At 47.5% G+C, this 16,428-nt stretch overlaps 1 protein-coding gene across 1 annotated transcript in view; it reads left to right on the top strand.

Moving 5' to 3' along the window:
* The first annotated feature begins 1,225 nt into the window (after window positions 1-1,225).
* Window positions 1,226-16,428, top strand: part of LOC144160074 (lysosomal alpha-mannosidase-like) — a 29,530-nt gene continuing 14,327 nt past the window's right edge. The window contains exons 1-6 of the mRNA XM_077691683.1: window positions 1,226-1,410; window positions 4,544-4,735; window positions 8,305-8,508; window positions 11,419-11,537; window positions 13,299-13,397; window positions 13,895-13,967. Coding sequence (XP_077547809.1) covers window positions 1,369-1,410; window positions 4,544-4,735; window positions 8,305-8,508; window positions 11,419-11,537; window positions 13,299-13,397; window positions 13,895-13,967 — 729 coding nt within the window. The 5' untranslated portion in view covers window positions 1,226-1,368. The remainder of the gene's footprint in view (window positions 1,411-4,543; window positions 4,736-8,304; window positions 8,509-11,418; window positions 11,538-13,298; window positions 13,398-13,894; window positions 13,968-16,428) is intronic.

Raw genomic sequence — 16,428 nt, forward strand, 5'->3', positions numbered from 1 at the left:
CGGGTTTGAGCTCTCTCTGCCGCGTTGGTCAGCCAGGACAGTTTAGAGACACACCGAACGTGTCTTTTTAGAGATCAAAGATCGAATGTTACTGCTTCGTAGGCGAACGTTTTGCCTGTACACGGGTGAATTTCCCGGTGCCTCACGGCTGGTTTGGCGTAACGTCTTTGTTGGGAAATTGTCTTTCGCTTTAGCTGCAGAAGAATTTTCATAACTACTCAAAATGGTCTCTTGGACACACCCCCCGATGACTGTGAGTAAAACGAGCAGTTTCTCTGACATACCAGACGTGTTTTGAGTGCGCAAAGAAAAATTAGACCACACGTAAACTTCACTTTAGGCGTAGAACACGACAGCGTTATCTTACTCTGCGATGAGGATGGCTGTAGCGCTCCCGGCACTGATATATGACAGCGCATCCATCAGACATGTATCCAGATGAGCGCGCACTACGGTATAATAACATACAGGGAAAAAACGTCAGGATACGGTTCCACTGGAGAAGCGTGAAGCCTAGTAATAAAAAGTAAAATTGACGTCGGCCTGTACGTCACTGTGCCACGTGACCCCGCCGTGTGATAGCGCGCCGGTTCAAACCGAACAAACGCCGGCATGAAGCTACAAGAAAAAAAGTATCGTGGGTCACGTGCTAGGGCCGACTCCGGCTGTTCGGGAAAGGGAAACAGCGAGGGAGCAGCGTCAACGGAGGTGGGCTTGCGAAAGCTGGCTACATGACGTCATGGTGTCTCCTAACTTTTTTTCACCTGCATGTATATTACTACCTAGCGCTGACGTCATTGGGCCCCAGGGGTGCCCACAACCGGCGAAAACTTCCTGCTCCCGCTCGCACGCCATTTGTTGGAGCAGCGCCTTATGATCTCGCCGGTATCAGGGGGCGCGGCGAGGTGGCGCTATGGCATTTCTTGCCCACAGTCAACGCCACCGACAACGCCCACTTTTCTGCACCAGGGGGTCACTACCACTCCGCGTTCAAAAGTTTGACAACGACAGAGAGTGAAACCGTACATGGTCGGCCAGAAAGACTCAAGACGATGCAAAACCTGTTTTTTGCCAAGTGCGAGCAAACACACACTCTACTCAGGCTCGTCTGTAGAAAAAGTAGCTTCTCTGCTTAGCTTGGAGCCGTTACGTGTTCTTGAAAACGTCTTACTCATTTCCTTACCGTACGCGGTGCTGGTAGTGGTAGAACGATAAGATAAGCTCACCAGATACAGCCCGCAAGACAATTGGTACTGCACCGAGTCTTCTCTCTGCGTTTTCCAGTTCGCCGTGCTCGTGTACAACCCTGCGAGCGTCCCGGTTTCACCGTACGTGCGGCTTCCACTCACGGGCACAGAAGCGCCTTCGATGACAGTGACAGGACCGAGAGGCCACCAGATTGAGTCACAGGTACACGATAACCTTTGGCTTGTGTTTGTATTTTCGTTTTTATAAATATAGAGGTCGAGATTAGCTCGCGTTATCTGGGTGAAGCTTCTGACTTTTTAATCATCAGTGATACGAGTGCGTGAACGGAAGATGACATTTGTCGTTCCCTGAGCATCCACGCGCTTCGGTGCAATCCCATACGTCCTCATCTCATACGCGATTTATCAGTGTACAATAGAACCACCAAATAAGCTACGCTGAAGAGCAACGAGACTGATGCCCGCCGGCAGTCATTTTGGTGCATGTCGCCAGGGTGGCCACCTTCATGCGCCCAATTGCGGTCGGCCTTGGCGGGCGGAATTGGTCTGGGCGCCGCTTGGCCACCATGACAGACGTATTACTTTTCGGGGATTTAGAGACAGCGCGCTGGTGCGACCGGATCAGGCTCGGTTACGCTAGCATAGCTCATTTAGTGGCTCTAGGTTACACTAAAGTTACTGAATAAGCTACGCTTTTCTAGTGGCTGTAGGTTACACTAGGACTGTCGTTCTTCCCCCGCAGGAAGCGAAACAGGCGTCTTCTACCTTGAGGCCTGTTGAAACAGACCCGCACAGAGCAGCACGGCATCGCTACTCTGTCCGAGGTTAAAAAATTGGCCGCGTATCTGCTCCTTTCGTCCCAAATGTCGTCAAAAGACGATAGTCTTTGCAGACATTTTCCAAGGAAATGCCCCCCTTTGGTTTCCCGCTGACCTCTCATGTTGTTACTGTACCGTAGCGCTCATCCCAAGGTAAACACACTAAAGATTTGCGCAAGGCGATTTGAATTTACCGCATTCCACTGCTACAGGCCAGGTTCTTCGATGCCAGCGCTGCAGTACGGTGGAGACGCGTGTGAATGGAGGCGGCCGACTACAAGGTTTATAGAACCGCGTGGCCGTGCTCCACGTGCGTTCCCAGCAGAACGTGCAACCTAGCTAGTGGAACCTTTCGTTGCTGTCGCCGCGTGATTTTTCATATGCCGCCAGGAGGCGGCGGTTTTCTGCAGTAGATGTAGAATATCATTTTCTATCGAAAAACCAAGCATCCATGAATTCTTTAATAAAGGAACAGTGTACATATCCCTTGTGTACTAATTTCCTGTCTTATATTTGCGTAACATCTAGTTCTTGTTCAACAAAGTTGACAAGTATGAACATATAAACCGGGCTTAGACGTTTACATTCGGCTGTGAGTATGTAAGACTATTGCGCAATATCAATTTTACTTTGGCCAGGTGGCTGAATCGAGTAACAGACAGACAGACATACCAAAATTTCTGGGTTTAAGTAGCCCAAGAAAGACTATCGTTTTTAAAACTCACTCTGAACGTGTAATACAGCCACACTGCGCTCTGAGAATAACGCTTTATCGCAGGATACGCGCATGCGGCAAAACAGGGGCACCAAAATGTCTGCGCCCATGGGTCTTCCAGGTAAACAAATGTCACGTGATACGGTTCGACTAATGGCTGCTGTCGGCGGCAGCCAACAATGACAGAATAGAGTGCCAGTAGTCTGAAACCCCATCTAGTGGTTCTAGTGTACAGCTGGTCTGATCCTGTCGTGATGTGCTGTTTCATGTTGCTTGTTTCCTGGAGATAATTCCTTTGTTCTTGCAGCGTGCGTGTCTTCAACACATCTAGTTTAAATGATTTAGCCAAGTAACCACGTTGGACTATTCGCAACAGGCGGGCGCTTTTGCCCAAATAAAACAATGGAAGGCGCCTAAGATGTGAAAATTCGTCAGCATTACGCGTCGCCTAAAGTGTCGTGGTGTTATGTGTTGTGGCCGAATGTTGTTAACATAGGGCTGCCTAGTTACGTTACAGAGTGTATAGCGTTGCTGCTTATGAGGTCGCGTCAAGGCGGTGCAGGCAAGCTTGCAAGAACCGGCACGAAAGAAATTTATTTTCTTTTTACAACGGCAGCCATTTTTGGTACAATTCGTGTCGTCGCCGCCGACCACCATTATATCAACGGCCACTTTTCACATGTAATGGGACACTAAGGTTTTAACCTTAATATGACTAGAGTATAGATATGACTAGACGCAATATATATTAATAATATACTTATACTTTATACAATATTTAATAGTAGTACCTAATATAAAATATACTAGACATATGACTAATATGACGAGACACGTAAGGTTTTCGCCTTAACAGCCCCGTTTACATTGACCCAACGAGGACGCGTAGAGTCGAAACAAACAGGTTTTTTAGGCTAAACCACCCTATGTATGAGCCGACGGGTTGGATCGGAGAGCCGTCACGACGAGTCCACTTGACCAGGAGGCAAGGGGTAGGTTGGCTCATTTGTTGGACTGAGTCGTCGGGACGCCAGGAGCAGAATACCGTATTTGCGCGGTTCTAACACGCCCCAAATTGCAACGAGCGGGTACGTTCGCGTAGAAGAATTCGCAAAAAAAATAATTTCCCACTGACTGTAATGCGCAGATGAAAAATCATGGCACCGCGTACCTGGAAGAAGGAGATCTAATTTGGCGTACGCAGCTGTGGAAGCCAAAAATGATTGTGCTTCATAAGATTGCTTACTCAGCTGCTACTGAAAATCAAGTTATAGCGGGGAGCATTGAAGCTGCTTGCCATGTCAAGTGCCGTGATCTTTATACTGCTAGCCCAGACGGGCCAATTGCAGCAGCAAAAAAAATGTGCAATTGTTTACCAAGGCATGCCATTGAGGAATTAGTGCGCCGAAATTCACTCACGTGAGGTTGACGGATTGTTTTTATTCGATTGAGTTGGATTTGGTGGGGACTTCATGTCCGTTCCGTATGGCAATGCTGCTGGCCGCTTTAAGGCCTATTTCACTTTTGAGCCCGATTGCAACGCGAACACAAATATTAAGGCTGCATTTTAGCAAAAAAGAGTGTGCGTTGGAATCGCGAAAACACGGTAGCGCTTTTTCTGGGAACCCCTCCGCTCCCCTCACCTCGATTCTTTCGACGGGGTAAATATAAACGCTGTAGAGGTCGAAGTAGCTGAACCCGACAGTCAACTCGACCCTTTCTCGTCGAGTCCATGTATCCGGGGATAATATAAGGATATTTGTTCCCTGTGCACATAGAGGGCGTTGTTTTCCTTCTCACAGGTGGTGCAACAAGCCCCTCATCGCCACGGCATCCCCGAGAGCTCTGGCAACGCCACGTGGTCGCTGGTGTTTCAAGCAGAGGTGGCGCCGCTGGGCGCTAGCCTTTACCGCGTCAACGGCGGCCCTGCGAGCGCCCGACTCCTGTCCGATTTCCTCGAACTTGAAGAGCCGGTTAACTTCATTGAGAACGAGGTATGCTGTCCCTCCGTGTTGAGCGCAACGTCTGGTGGTTACCTTTTCTCGCCCAGCTCGCATGCATCGTATGTTTCCAACTCAGTACTCCGCTGAAAGCCAGTTCTGTTCACAACAGGGAACTCCACTTCTAATGCAATGTGAGCACAATCCCAAACTTCCGACTCTCCAATCCCCCTTTCCTACACCTGAGATGTGGGAGAACCTGGTGACCAGCGGCCATTTGGGCCAGTGATCTGGACGTCCAGCAACTCTTTGCATCCAGAGCGAAGGCTTTCTGCTCATCTCATGGATTCCCGAACTCGAGAACCATTCCCACTTCAGAAAGATCTCAAATAAATGACTCTCTCTCTCTCTCACTCTCTCTCTCTCTCTCTCTCTATATATATATATATATATATATATATATATATATATATATATATATATATATATATATATATATATATAGTAAGGAAATGAGGGGCTCATTGAGGAAATACAGAAAGATAGGTCGGCAGTCTACAATGCCAAAGGAGGCATAGGGGTGTGGTTAGGCTCTTTTCTTTTTCACTACGGTTAATTGAGTAAACATTTTTTTAAATATACAGAAGAAAGAAAGAAAGAAAAACACGCGCCCAGAGTGGGGACCGAACCCACGCCTTTCGATTACATGTCGAATGCCTTACCAATTCGGCTATCTGGGCGACTGTGTTCTCCTTCACTTTCTGGGCTAATTATATTTACTAGAAGTGTATCTGACTCTTAAGGGTGGTAGCCAGCGCCACTATGACTACACGGGGAGAAGGGGACCTTCTTTTCAACCCCCGGGGCGTGACTCGAACGTCTACAGCCTGTCATGAGCGGGTTACTGGCGGGAAGCCCTCTTATGCTACCTAGGCATCAAGGCTGCCAGAACCGAGACCCTCGCTAGGCTTTCGCAGAATAATATAGTAAGGAAATGAGGGGCTCGTTGAGGAAATACAGAAAGATAGGTCGGCAGTCTACAATGCCAAAGGAGGCATAGGGGTGTGGTTAGGCTCTTTGCTTTTTCACTACGGTTAATTAAGTAAACATTTTTTTTAAATATACAGAAGAAAGAAAGAAAGAAAAACACGCGCCCAGAGTGGGGACCGAACCCACGCCTTTCGATTACATGTCGAATGCCTTACCAATTCGGCTATCTGGGCGACTGTGTTCTCCTTCACTTTCTGGGCTAATTATATTTACTAGAAGTGTATCTGACTCTTGAGGGTGGTAGCCAGCGCCACTATGACTACACGGAGAGAAGGGGACCTTCTTTTCAACCCCCGGGGCGTGACTCGAACGTCTACAGCCTGTCATGAGCGGGTTACTGGCGTGAAGCCCTCTTATGCTACCTAGGCATCAAGGCTGCCAGAACCGAGACCCTCGCTAGGCTTTCGCAGAATAATATAGTAAGGAAATGAGGGGATCGTTGAGGAATTACAGAAAGATAGGTCGGCAGTCTACAATGCCAAAGGAGCATAGGGGTGTGGTTAGGCTCTTTGCTTTTTCACTACGGTTAATTAAGTAAACATTTTTTTTAAATATACAGAAGAAAGAAAGAAAGAAAAACACGCGCCCAGAGTGGGGACCGAACCCACGCCTTTCGATTACATGTCGAATGCCTTACCAATTCGGCTATCTGGGCGACTGTGTTCTCCTTCACTTTCTGGGCTAATTATATTTACTAGAAGTGTATCTGACTCTTGAGGGTGGTAGCCAGCGCCACTATGGCTACACGGGGAGAAGGGGACCTTCTTTTCAACCCCCGGGGCGTGGCTCGAAGGTCTACAGCCTGTCATGAGCGGGTTACTGGCGGGAAGCCCTCTTATGCTACCTAGGCATCAAGGCTGCCAGAACCGAGACCCTCGCTAGGCTTTCGCAGAATAATATAGTAAGGAAATGAGGGGCTCGTTGAGGAAATACAGAAAGATAGGTCGGCAGTCTACAATGCCCAAGGAGGCATAGGGGTGTGGTTAGGCTCTTTTCTTTTTCACTACGGTTAATTAAGTAAACATTTTTTTAAATATACAGAATATAAAAAAGTTACATCATGTAACTTTACTCTGATGAAGGCAAGTCCCATTGCCGCTACGTAAGTAAACATTGTTTGTTATTGTTCTTGCTGTGTATCCGACTCTTTACTTATACTATATATATATATATATATATATATATATATATATATATATATATATATATAAGGGTTGGCACTCAAAATAACCTCGGAAAGCAAAGAAGAGAATGTGGTGGGCAATTGAAAGAGATGAAGAATTTGTAAAGACAGAAAGTGGAGAAAAAATGCCCGCCGGGTGGGATCCGTACCCACGACCTCCATAATACGCGTATTGTGCGATGACCAATACGCTACCGGCGGGGCTATTTTCCCCTCCACTTTCTGGGGTATTTATGTTAACGTAGTTTTGTTTCCTGTGCTTGGGGGTGGTAGCCAGCGCTAGAGTGTACTAGAAGTTTACCAGCACCACTCGGACTACTCGGGGTGAAGGAGACCTTCTTTTTAACCCCCGGGCCGTGACTCGAGTGTTTACGACATGTCGAGAGTGGCCGACCAGCGTCGAACACTCTTGAGCTCCCTATGGCACCAAGGCTGCCAGAACAGCTGCCCTCGCTAGGCATGTAGCGAATCAGAATAGGAAATGAGGGGCTCGTTGAAAATAAGACAGAAATAAGGGTATGCAGTCAGAAAACCTCGGAAAGCAAAGGGGAGGATGGGGTAGGTCATTGCAACAGATAAAGAATTTGGAAAGACAGAAAGAAAGTGGAGAAAAAAATGCCCGCCGGGTGGGATCCGAACCCAAGACCTCCAGAATACCAGAAACGGTATTCTGGAGGTCGTGGGTTCAGGCAGGCAGAGGGCGCGCGAGCACTGCGAAGGCGGGAAATTTGAATTGCATGGGGTGGTAGCAGTGAGCGGATTACTGCGCTACGTACAGCCCATAATGGCGAATCACTGCTCTGCACTTCCGACAGCTTTCACATTGAGTGGAACCGCTTTAATTGTTTTTTTCCTCTTCCTTTCCTGCAGAGGATCGTGTAGCCCAACGCATGTCAGCGAACCCCCTTTCTATATTGGTGGTGGTGGTGATTTATTAACAAAGGAGGGAAGAGAAAAGGCCTGGGGATATTGTTGAACTCAACAGGGAGTTCACCCTCATACGACCCAGTCCAGGGAAGGGGATTGGGGCTTCAAAGGATAGGAAGAGAGAAGGGGGAAGAGAAGAGCGGTAGGAGAGTGGGAGATAGTCGCGTTCGTTTAGTCCATGACTCGATGGCTACAAACGCAGCGCTAGTCCTGTTGTAGCCAGGAAGTTGACTAGGTGCTGGAAGACCTCCCGTCGGATGGCTTCCGGTCCCGTGGGGAACAGGAAGTCTTCTAGCTTGTGGCTTGGGGCACCGAGTCGCTGGAGTTCGGCCCGGAGTTGTGCCCTTGCGGTGTCGTGCTGTGGGCAAGAGCACAGCAAGTGCTCTAGCGTCTCGGGCTCTGGGCAGTCGGCGCATATTGTAAAGCTTCTCTCGCTATCTCTCTCTCTCCCTCTCTGGCGCAGCGTTACCGGCTGGAGCTGAACCCCGATACCGGGCTCGTGTCGAACATCGTTCTGCACGAGGGCAAGGTGTCCGTACCACTGCGGCAAACGTTTGCCGCTTACTTGAACGACAGACCGGTCTTCGGGGCTTCGGGCCCCTACGTGTTCGGCGGCTCCAGCGAGCCGCAGGGGATGGGGGAGCAGGTCACCCACCGTGTCATAAAGGTCAGTCACGCTCTTCCTGCGAGATGTCACAGCGGCCCTGGGGGGAGCAGGTCCCATGCTGACGCTGCTGCGAATTTCCGCGAACTTTCTCTCCTTACTGAAACTACTGATGTGCCTGCAGCTGCGCTCAGGGAAGCAAAGTGCGGTGTTGGGTACGGAGCACCTTAGGACCGCACAATGTCCGTCCGCGTCCGTGCGCATAGCATTTACAATCGCAAAAAATCACACAGGCACCGGCAGGATTCGAGCCTGTGGCTGGTAGACCAGACAGAGTTAGTGTCAGTCGTCTTACCCATTGGGCTACGACCGTCAGCTAGTACCCGAGAGTCAAACGGCTCACTCCCTCGCCCGTAACGGTGCGGAGTACATTAGGACATCCCGACGTCCATCCGCGTCGACCCGTGCGCACACCACCATCAAGCGAAAATCAAGCGAAATAAAATTTAAACCGTGAGTTGCAGTTTCATTTAGGGAACAATCAAGGTGCAACTCACGGCTGAAATCGAATGGCGGTCGACGCGCAAATCGGATGTCACTCGGGGCGCAACTTGGATGTCATTTCGAGTCCCCGTACTCCGCACCTTCGCCATCATCCACGGAGTGGAGATGCCGCCATTTTTTTTTGTCTTGTTCATTTCGCTGAATACTGCAACAGCACCGCTGCAGGACGGGCGAAGAAGATGTGTACGCTGGCTAAACGGGCCGTAGAGATAAAACACAATTTGTTCACTTAAAAAAAAAGACCCTCTGATAACTCATTCGGCTCCATTGCAGCCCCGAAAACTTTTTAATCGAGGAAACGCGAGATATACTGGGATGCTTTTTAAATATAGCGCAGGAGTTAGGTTATGCGAGCATCACTGACACCACTAAAATAACTAGGCTACCCATTCAACGAACCCTCTACTTATCAAATAGATTGTACAACCAACTTAGTTTCTCGCGAATCTATGGGAAAACAAATTCTTTTAACGCATCCGCACTGCCCAGTGCAATCAGGTTGTTGAATAATGTTCCTGATAACATAGCATCTGACACTAACCTAGGTTCGTTCCGTCGAAAGTTACTCTTACATTTATCTTGATAGTTTCATATTTCAATTGTTCTTGTTTTTGTATATGTGTGGCCCATTCAGTACGCCAGTACGCCGTGAACGTCTTAAAACCACTTTTTGCACCTTGGTTTTTTGTTGCATTGAATTCTTCTCTTGTATTGTCACCATGTTTTTGCTCACAATTTACGGCACCTCTCTTCTTGACATCCTTACTATTTTGTTCATAGTTTTAGCCAACTTTTATTACGCATCCTGTATCATTTGTAAACTGCATTCTACTCTGTTTTGTTTTGCTACACTGTTCCTTGTTAGTACCTCTTACGCCTTACTTCTGTATCTTCGAGGCAACCTTGCACTTTTCTTTTCCTGCCCGCCTTACTCAATGCCTTACGCAATGGGCCTGTAAGGTAGTCGTAAATAAATAAATATATAAATAAATATGGGGCAAAACTAAAAAGAATTATCAGGGTGTTAAGTGCACGTTAGCATTCAAGTGATGCTATGAAACAGAACTATACACCTTTCTATTTGTTAATCTGTAGTAAGATGAGGACATGTTCTGGGCTGTGTTGCGCATGCGCAGTGACCTCTTCCTGTCGGCTGCGCCAATTATATGGCCGCTAGCACAGCCCACTGATAGAATGGCAGCTCCCAAGACGAAGAAGTTAAAAAAGTCTATACGCCCCACTACAAATCGCCCAGCCATGTTTCTTGGTGGTGGATTAGGTCTGCGTCCGCCAATCGCACGAACAAGATTATGTGACCTCATAGAGACGTAACCGGAAATTGATTGTGGAGTCGCCACTGCTTCTTCTGTTTTCTTCGACATCTCGATTATTTCTTCAAATTTGGTGATTGTATTTGTTATCGTGACGAAGCAGTTGTAATGAGCCAAGCTTATATTTCGTCTGCATGGCCCCTAGAGCAACGTTATGTGACCGTTTCCCCTCAGTAATGTGTAGAATATTTTTCTCTGTGTCGCGACGTGTACGAAAAATCCCCTTGTTCTTTTAATAATTCTGCACGTGGTACTGGTACATTCACACTTTTTCGTCGAAACAACAAGTATGTAGTGAAATTTGTAATAGTTTTGCGCGCAAATGTTGAATGAAAGAAAGCAGATTAATCCCATGAAAGTGTGCTTATTAATTCTGCCTCACCAAGGAACCCACCGCACTTCAGTGGGATGACAGCCAAGTTAACGGCTGTTTTATTTATTTATTTATTTATTTATTTATTTATTTGTTTGTTTGTTTGTTTGTTTGTTTGTTTGTTTGTTTGTTTGTTTGTTTGTTTGTTTGTTTGTTTGTTTGTTTGTTTGTTTGTTTGTTTGTTTGTTTGTTTGTTTGTTTATTTATTTATTTATTTATTTATTTATTTCAACATTCTTCAGGTCCCTCGGGGCCCGTGCAGGAGTGGTTAAAATGAATTCACGTTTCCATCTCAAGAATGACATAGGTATTTAAAAGGCAAGAGAAACGAAAAATGAATAATACAAATGGACAGCAGCATACTATACAGTGTCAACGTTTAGTCCAAAAAGAAATTATATAGACACTAAATATGCAATTTTTTCTCTTTATCACGCGTTAAAATTCTAGGTCCTTAATGGCTCTTACAAAACTCTCCACAGATGTGCTGTTCACGACGCCCGCCGGTAGTTTGTTCCACAGTGCGATGGCTGATAGAATCAAAGAGTATTTATGTGTGTTTATGTTGCTATTAGGTTGCCTGATAGTCTTATTGTGATTTGTGCGCGAAGAATGCCTGAAGGGAGCTCAGAGGTAGTTAGTTCGGGGTATTTCGTACTGGTCGTGGCCAATATTTTTCGTTTATTGGCGCTCTTTGTATCACAGGGACATCTGGTGCAAGAAATCCACCAAATATTCAACGACTATGCCTCACAAGTGATAACGCTTTACAACGACAGCCCCTTCATCGAGTTCACCTGGACCGTGGGACCTTTGAATATGTTGTAAGGACTAGAGGCTCGGCCGCATACGCGTATTTATTAAAGCGAACGCTTTTTTAGTGAAACCGATAGCGTACTGTAAAAAAAAACTATTGCACTTCCTCATAGACGGGTTGGTCGACCGAAAAGCTCTGAAAACAATCTCTGGAGGCACGGCCCTTGCATGAAACCGGACTTCAATTGTGTAAACACCGTAACTTGAAATTGGTGGAAAAGAAGCGGTTCCAGGTAAGACAATAACCGCATCGACCAGGAAAAATAAGGAGTGCAATGTTATACCTTTATCTCATAAACCACGTATCGGTATACATTTAGATCGCTCGTAGATGCGTTAGCTTAGTGCGCGAAAAATCGTCGCATGGGTTCCTTCTCCGTTTGCGATTTGTGCTTAGAAGGGTTGACGATCGATTGTACGCACTTTCAGCGAAGGTTACACGTACTTTTAGCTTTCGCGCTTCTCTAAGCTTCCTTTACTAAGGGTTCGTAAATTTTATAACATCTAGAAAAAATTGTCTACCCAAGGATAGCTCACCAAGAAAATAAATTTAGCGCTGTGATAAGCCGGCCTATAAAAGACACCAAAATCATATCGCTAAAGCGGCGAAAGCAGTGTTGCAGATAACAATGTTCATGTTTTTTTTATATATATTCATCGACTTTTTTGCTGTCCCACTCTTCGCACGGAAGGCGTGCTCTTCTGTCTGCAATAACAGTTATTCTTGGGATGTGGTTGTTCGGTTACACGGGTCACTCAGGTTTCTTCAAACCAGCAATACAGTCCAATGCCAATTCTACGAAACGCGACTTTTACGAATATATCCCCATTTAATGCGCGGGTCTTTGATACTTCGCTAAATCGGGCTTCAACAGCACTGTGTGCAAAATATTGGTTTCAGTGGACATGCTTTGAGGTTGTCATTACAGGACGCGAGCAGCAAGCACTATCCACAAACAACGTCTTCGTTGTTTCAGCAATGTGGTTTAACTTGTTTTTTTTATTAGAGAGGTTGGAAGCGAATGTGCGCCCGGCTACTCCATTTCACTAATAAAGGGTCATAGGCTGCGGTACACAAGTTAACTGTCCACGACAATTTTCGTGAGTTCTAACAGTTGTCTATAAATTGTCATCTTGGGTTCGTGTTCATGCAAATCACGTGAAAAAGCTAATACGCCGCCTAATACTTTGAAGCTATTCCTATCGAGGTGAAAAACGCATTCAAGGCACGAACAACCTTATTTTGAAGATCCGCATCGGGCCATGGTCCTAGTAAAGATGCTAAACACATCACACGGCGGTTATCTAATGACAGTGTGTTGTGAAGTTCACGTATTTGCCGGGAATATAATGGGCAGTCTAACATCCCGTGAGAAACATCTTCCTCGGGCGTCGTTCCGCACGCGCAGGATGGTGAGTTTGCACAGCTAATTTTGAACAAAAAGGAATTTGTCTAGGCAACGCCCAGTCGCATACGGTGCAACAGAGTTTCCACATTTCGGGGCAGCTCCACATTCATTCGGAACTGTAAGGCTGGGTCTTTTCGTACAGCAATGACCGCTCCGTGCCCTGATCAAATCACGCCTCTGCGGACCGTTGCTCACTCAGTTTCGGTAGAATGATCCTTATGTCATCGGCGAGGAGACGAACGATGAGCTCGCCGCCGTGGTCGGGGCCCTGTTTTGCGAGTCTGTCTGCTCTTTCATTTCCTTTTAGGCCGCTGCAGCAATGAGTAACCATGACGCCTTCTTTTATCTGCGCCCTCCAAGGTCTGCTAGAGACAGTGACTTCATCAGCGTGTACGAGACCAACCTCGAGAGTGAAGGATTCTACACGGACAACAATGGCTGGAAGGACGTGCACAGAACGTACGTTAAAAGGATAAAAGGACACGTTATTTGAGCACGTAGCTACTTGAGTTTCGCACTTACACCACTGCCTTAGCTAGAGGCGCAGAAGTCCCCTGAAACCCAGGGTTCTATGGCGGCGCCCCCAATGCTGGCATATTCGTGAAACAGTTGAACAGTAATGCTTTTTGCGTTCGCTACATCAAAAAGAGTGCTTATATGTATTCGTAATTTGCATAGCTCTTTGCGGCTTTCACTAGCCAAATTACTGCTACTTGCATAAAAAGCTGACATTTTCTAACTCATATTGACATTGCTGTCATCGATACTACGTAACGCGAGCGAAAACGAAAGAAACAGGAAAACGCTGCGTCCGGCCAGGAAAACTATGAAATTAGGTCGTGACCTAAGTCTTTTTTTTAATGAAACAGACCAAGAAAGCCTCGCGGAGCGATGGAATTGGAACACCTCCAGTTCTTATCGCCCCTAATAACCGAGTTTTTGTCCGGATTTTCCAGGTTGACATTCCATAAAAAGACGCTCCCCATACCGTCCAACTACTATCCTGTTACGTCGTGGATATACATCAAGGTAGGGGTTCAACGTCTATTTAGTGTTGCGTAACATCCGCCGTGCTGACCGCCAGTACCCTGTCAGCTTCTGAGCAATGATGTACTGGTAAAAATCAGGCCAAACGTTTTCTGCGCCCAAGAGGAACAAATGTATGTACAGTAACCCCTCGTTAACTCGAAGTCGTAAAATCCGCTGAAATTTTTTAGATAAGCGGAGTTTCGAGTTAAGCTAAATGCCGTAAATGTGTGGCCAGGTCACTGAAATAAGAGCTGATGCTGTTAACGAACGCTCCACTGCGCGGGTACGCTTTCGTAATAAAGGCGAAAAAGTTCGCAGAAAAAAACTCCCACCTCCCCTCGCGGGAACCCCTGTGTATATATGCGACGCATAGGCGGAGCGGCGAAGGGACCGCGTTTTATAGCGCGCATAACGTTGAGGGGACCGCGTAAGCTGGTCCCAGTCGATGACGACGTTGGCGTACTTGTAAAGCGGCGTGGACTCTAGGTGTTTGAGCCAAGCGTGGATGTTGCTTCGCCGGAGAACGGCACACCGGTTATATGCGCAGCGCGCCCGAAGGAGAGGAAACCGCGGAAGAGAGAGTACTGCACATGCTCCGGCCCCAGCGCGTCTGCCGCGGCTATGACGCAACACAATCCAACACAATCCACTTTAATCCAATCCAATCCAAATCCAATCCAATCCACTCCAAATCCAATCCAAGCCAAGCCAAGCCAAGCCAATGCCCCTCGCGAGAGAGTGTTCGCTATCGGAGAGGAGAGGGGGTGAGCGGCGGACAACGACAACGACGACGACAACGCCGGAGGGACAAGTGAATCAGATGCTCTGCATCTAAAAAAAAAACGAATTATTATTATTGCGGAAGAAAGAACGGCTTGATGATCGCCTGTTCCGCGTTCACATCTGCTCCCAGGAAGGCGTTCTCGAGCTGCTCAGTGCATCGAATGAACTGTTGGTCACCACGGCTACATTCTACCTAATTGCGAATGAGGCGCAGTATCTTTGTTGTTTCTGTAGCTGTATGCACTTCTCGGGGCTCCGCTTTTTCCTCGTGATCAAGTGCATTGTCCACAGCTCTCTCAACGATGTAGGCGTCGGACAGCATTCCGGTAATGGGAACATGGGCCTCGTACCGCGTTAAAGGAGCCATGAAGAGAAAACACAAGTTTGGTTCATTCGAAAGATTGCCTCGTTGGAACCATAGCGACACCACTTATAACGCAAACTTCGCTCAAATAAGCTACATAATTAGGAAAAAAGGAAATGACCATGCGACCCACCAGCTCATTTTCCGCAACAGAACCTATGCCGTCACATGGGCTAAGCTCTGCGATTGGCGGAGGCCGGCAAAAGCAAACGCATGTTAGGCAGGGCTTACAGCTTGCATAGCGAGCTAAATGCCCGTGAAACATACTGCACATTCTTTTTATGACAAAGAACGGTGGAGTAAACGGTTGAAGGTCCGAACGAACTCGCAAGCGTGTGCGCCAATGCGTACGAAACTAGCGCCGCGGCCGAGCTCGACATCTCGCCGTCGCGCAGACGAATTTTCGGGTTCGAGGCTCTTCGGGGCCAACGAACCGTTCCAGCACGCACAGCCGCGACCTTGCTTCGTATCGTAATCCCTTCACAGGAGGTTGGCCGTCATATCGCCAACCAGCAAAGGTAAAAATAGAAACGAGGGGAGTAAGGAACAGCAAGAAGCGACGAGATAGTGCCAGTCGTCGCGTAAGTTTCGAATGGTGTTGGCTTGCTGCTGTCGTTACGAGCTCGTTTCCAGTTTACAACCACTGAAAACTTCAGTTTGTTCAGTTACGGCAGGGACCCTTACGTTAGCTCACTCCTGGGACATGCTGGCGCTCGTCGCCGACTTCGTCAAATCGCTCTGACCTTGGGGAAAAAAATGCCGTAAACACCGCGCATTGACGTTCGTATCTTTCTGGTCGAAGCAGAGAGCTCGCGCGAACGGCTTTCCATACACGACACCGGCCAACTGGCATAAGTGATACTGCTACTGAAATTGAACTATTATTAACCGTAATCAAAATACGGCACATACGTACCAGTCTATATTCGTCCGTCGCGACGGGGCTGACGAGGCAGCGGTGCCGACGGCTGGGCGTTCGTCTGTTGTGGCTATCGCGGAATGGTCGCTTTCCCGTCCACCGCGTATCCCACAACTCTTGCCGCTCGTGCACTTAGAAGAATTGAGCGTTTTTGTGGTGTGAGGTTGTTAAATGCAAGCCCGAGCTCCTCGGCGAGAGTTTTGTTCTCCGGATCAGGCGATTCCATGACTAGGGCTGCGGGTGCACTAGGTTTTACTAGTATTTTTAAAATGGCCGCCGTCTCGATCGACTCCCGCGTGTGGGTGCTATATGGAGTCGACATACTAAGTATCTGTTTCATGGACCGGCTCTATGACGCCATTGTACACGTCACGGAATGTTCAATTTTAGCGGGA

Source organism: Haemaphysalis longicornis, unplaced genomic scaffold (genome assembly GCF_048455015.1).
Source record: "Haemaphysalis longicornis isolate Haplotype H1 unplaced genomic scaffold, Haemaphysalis longicornis Haplotype H1 scaffold_10, whole genome shotgun sequence".
Taxonomy (NCBI): domain Eukaryota; kingdom Metazoa; phylum Arthropoda; class Arachnida; order Ixodida; family Ixodidae; genus Haemaphysalis; species Haemaphysalis longicornis.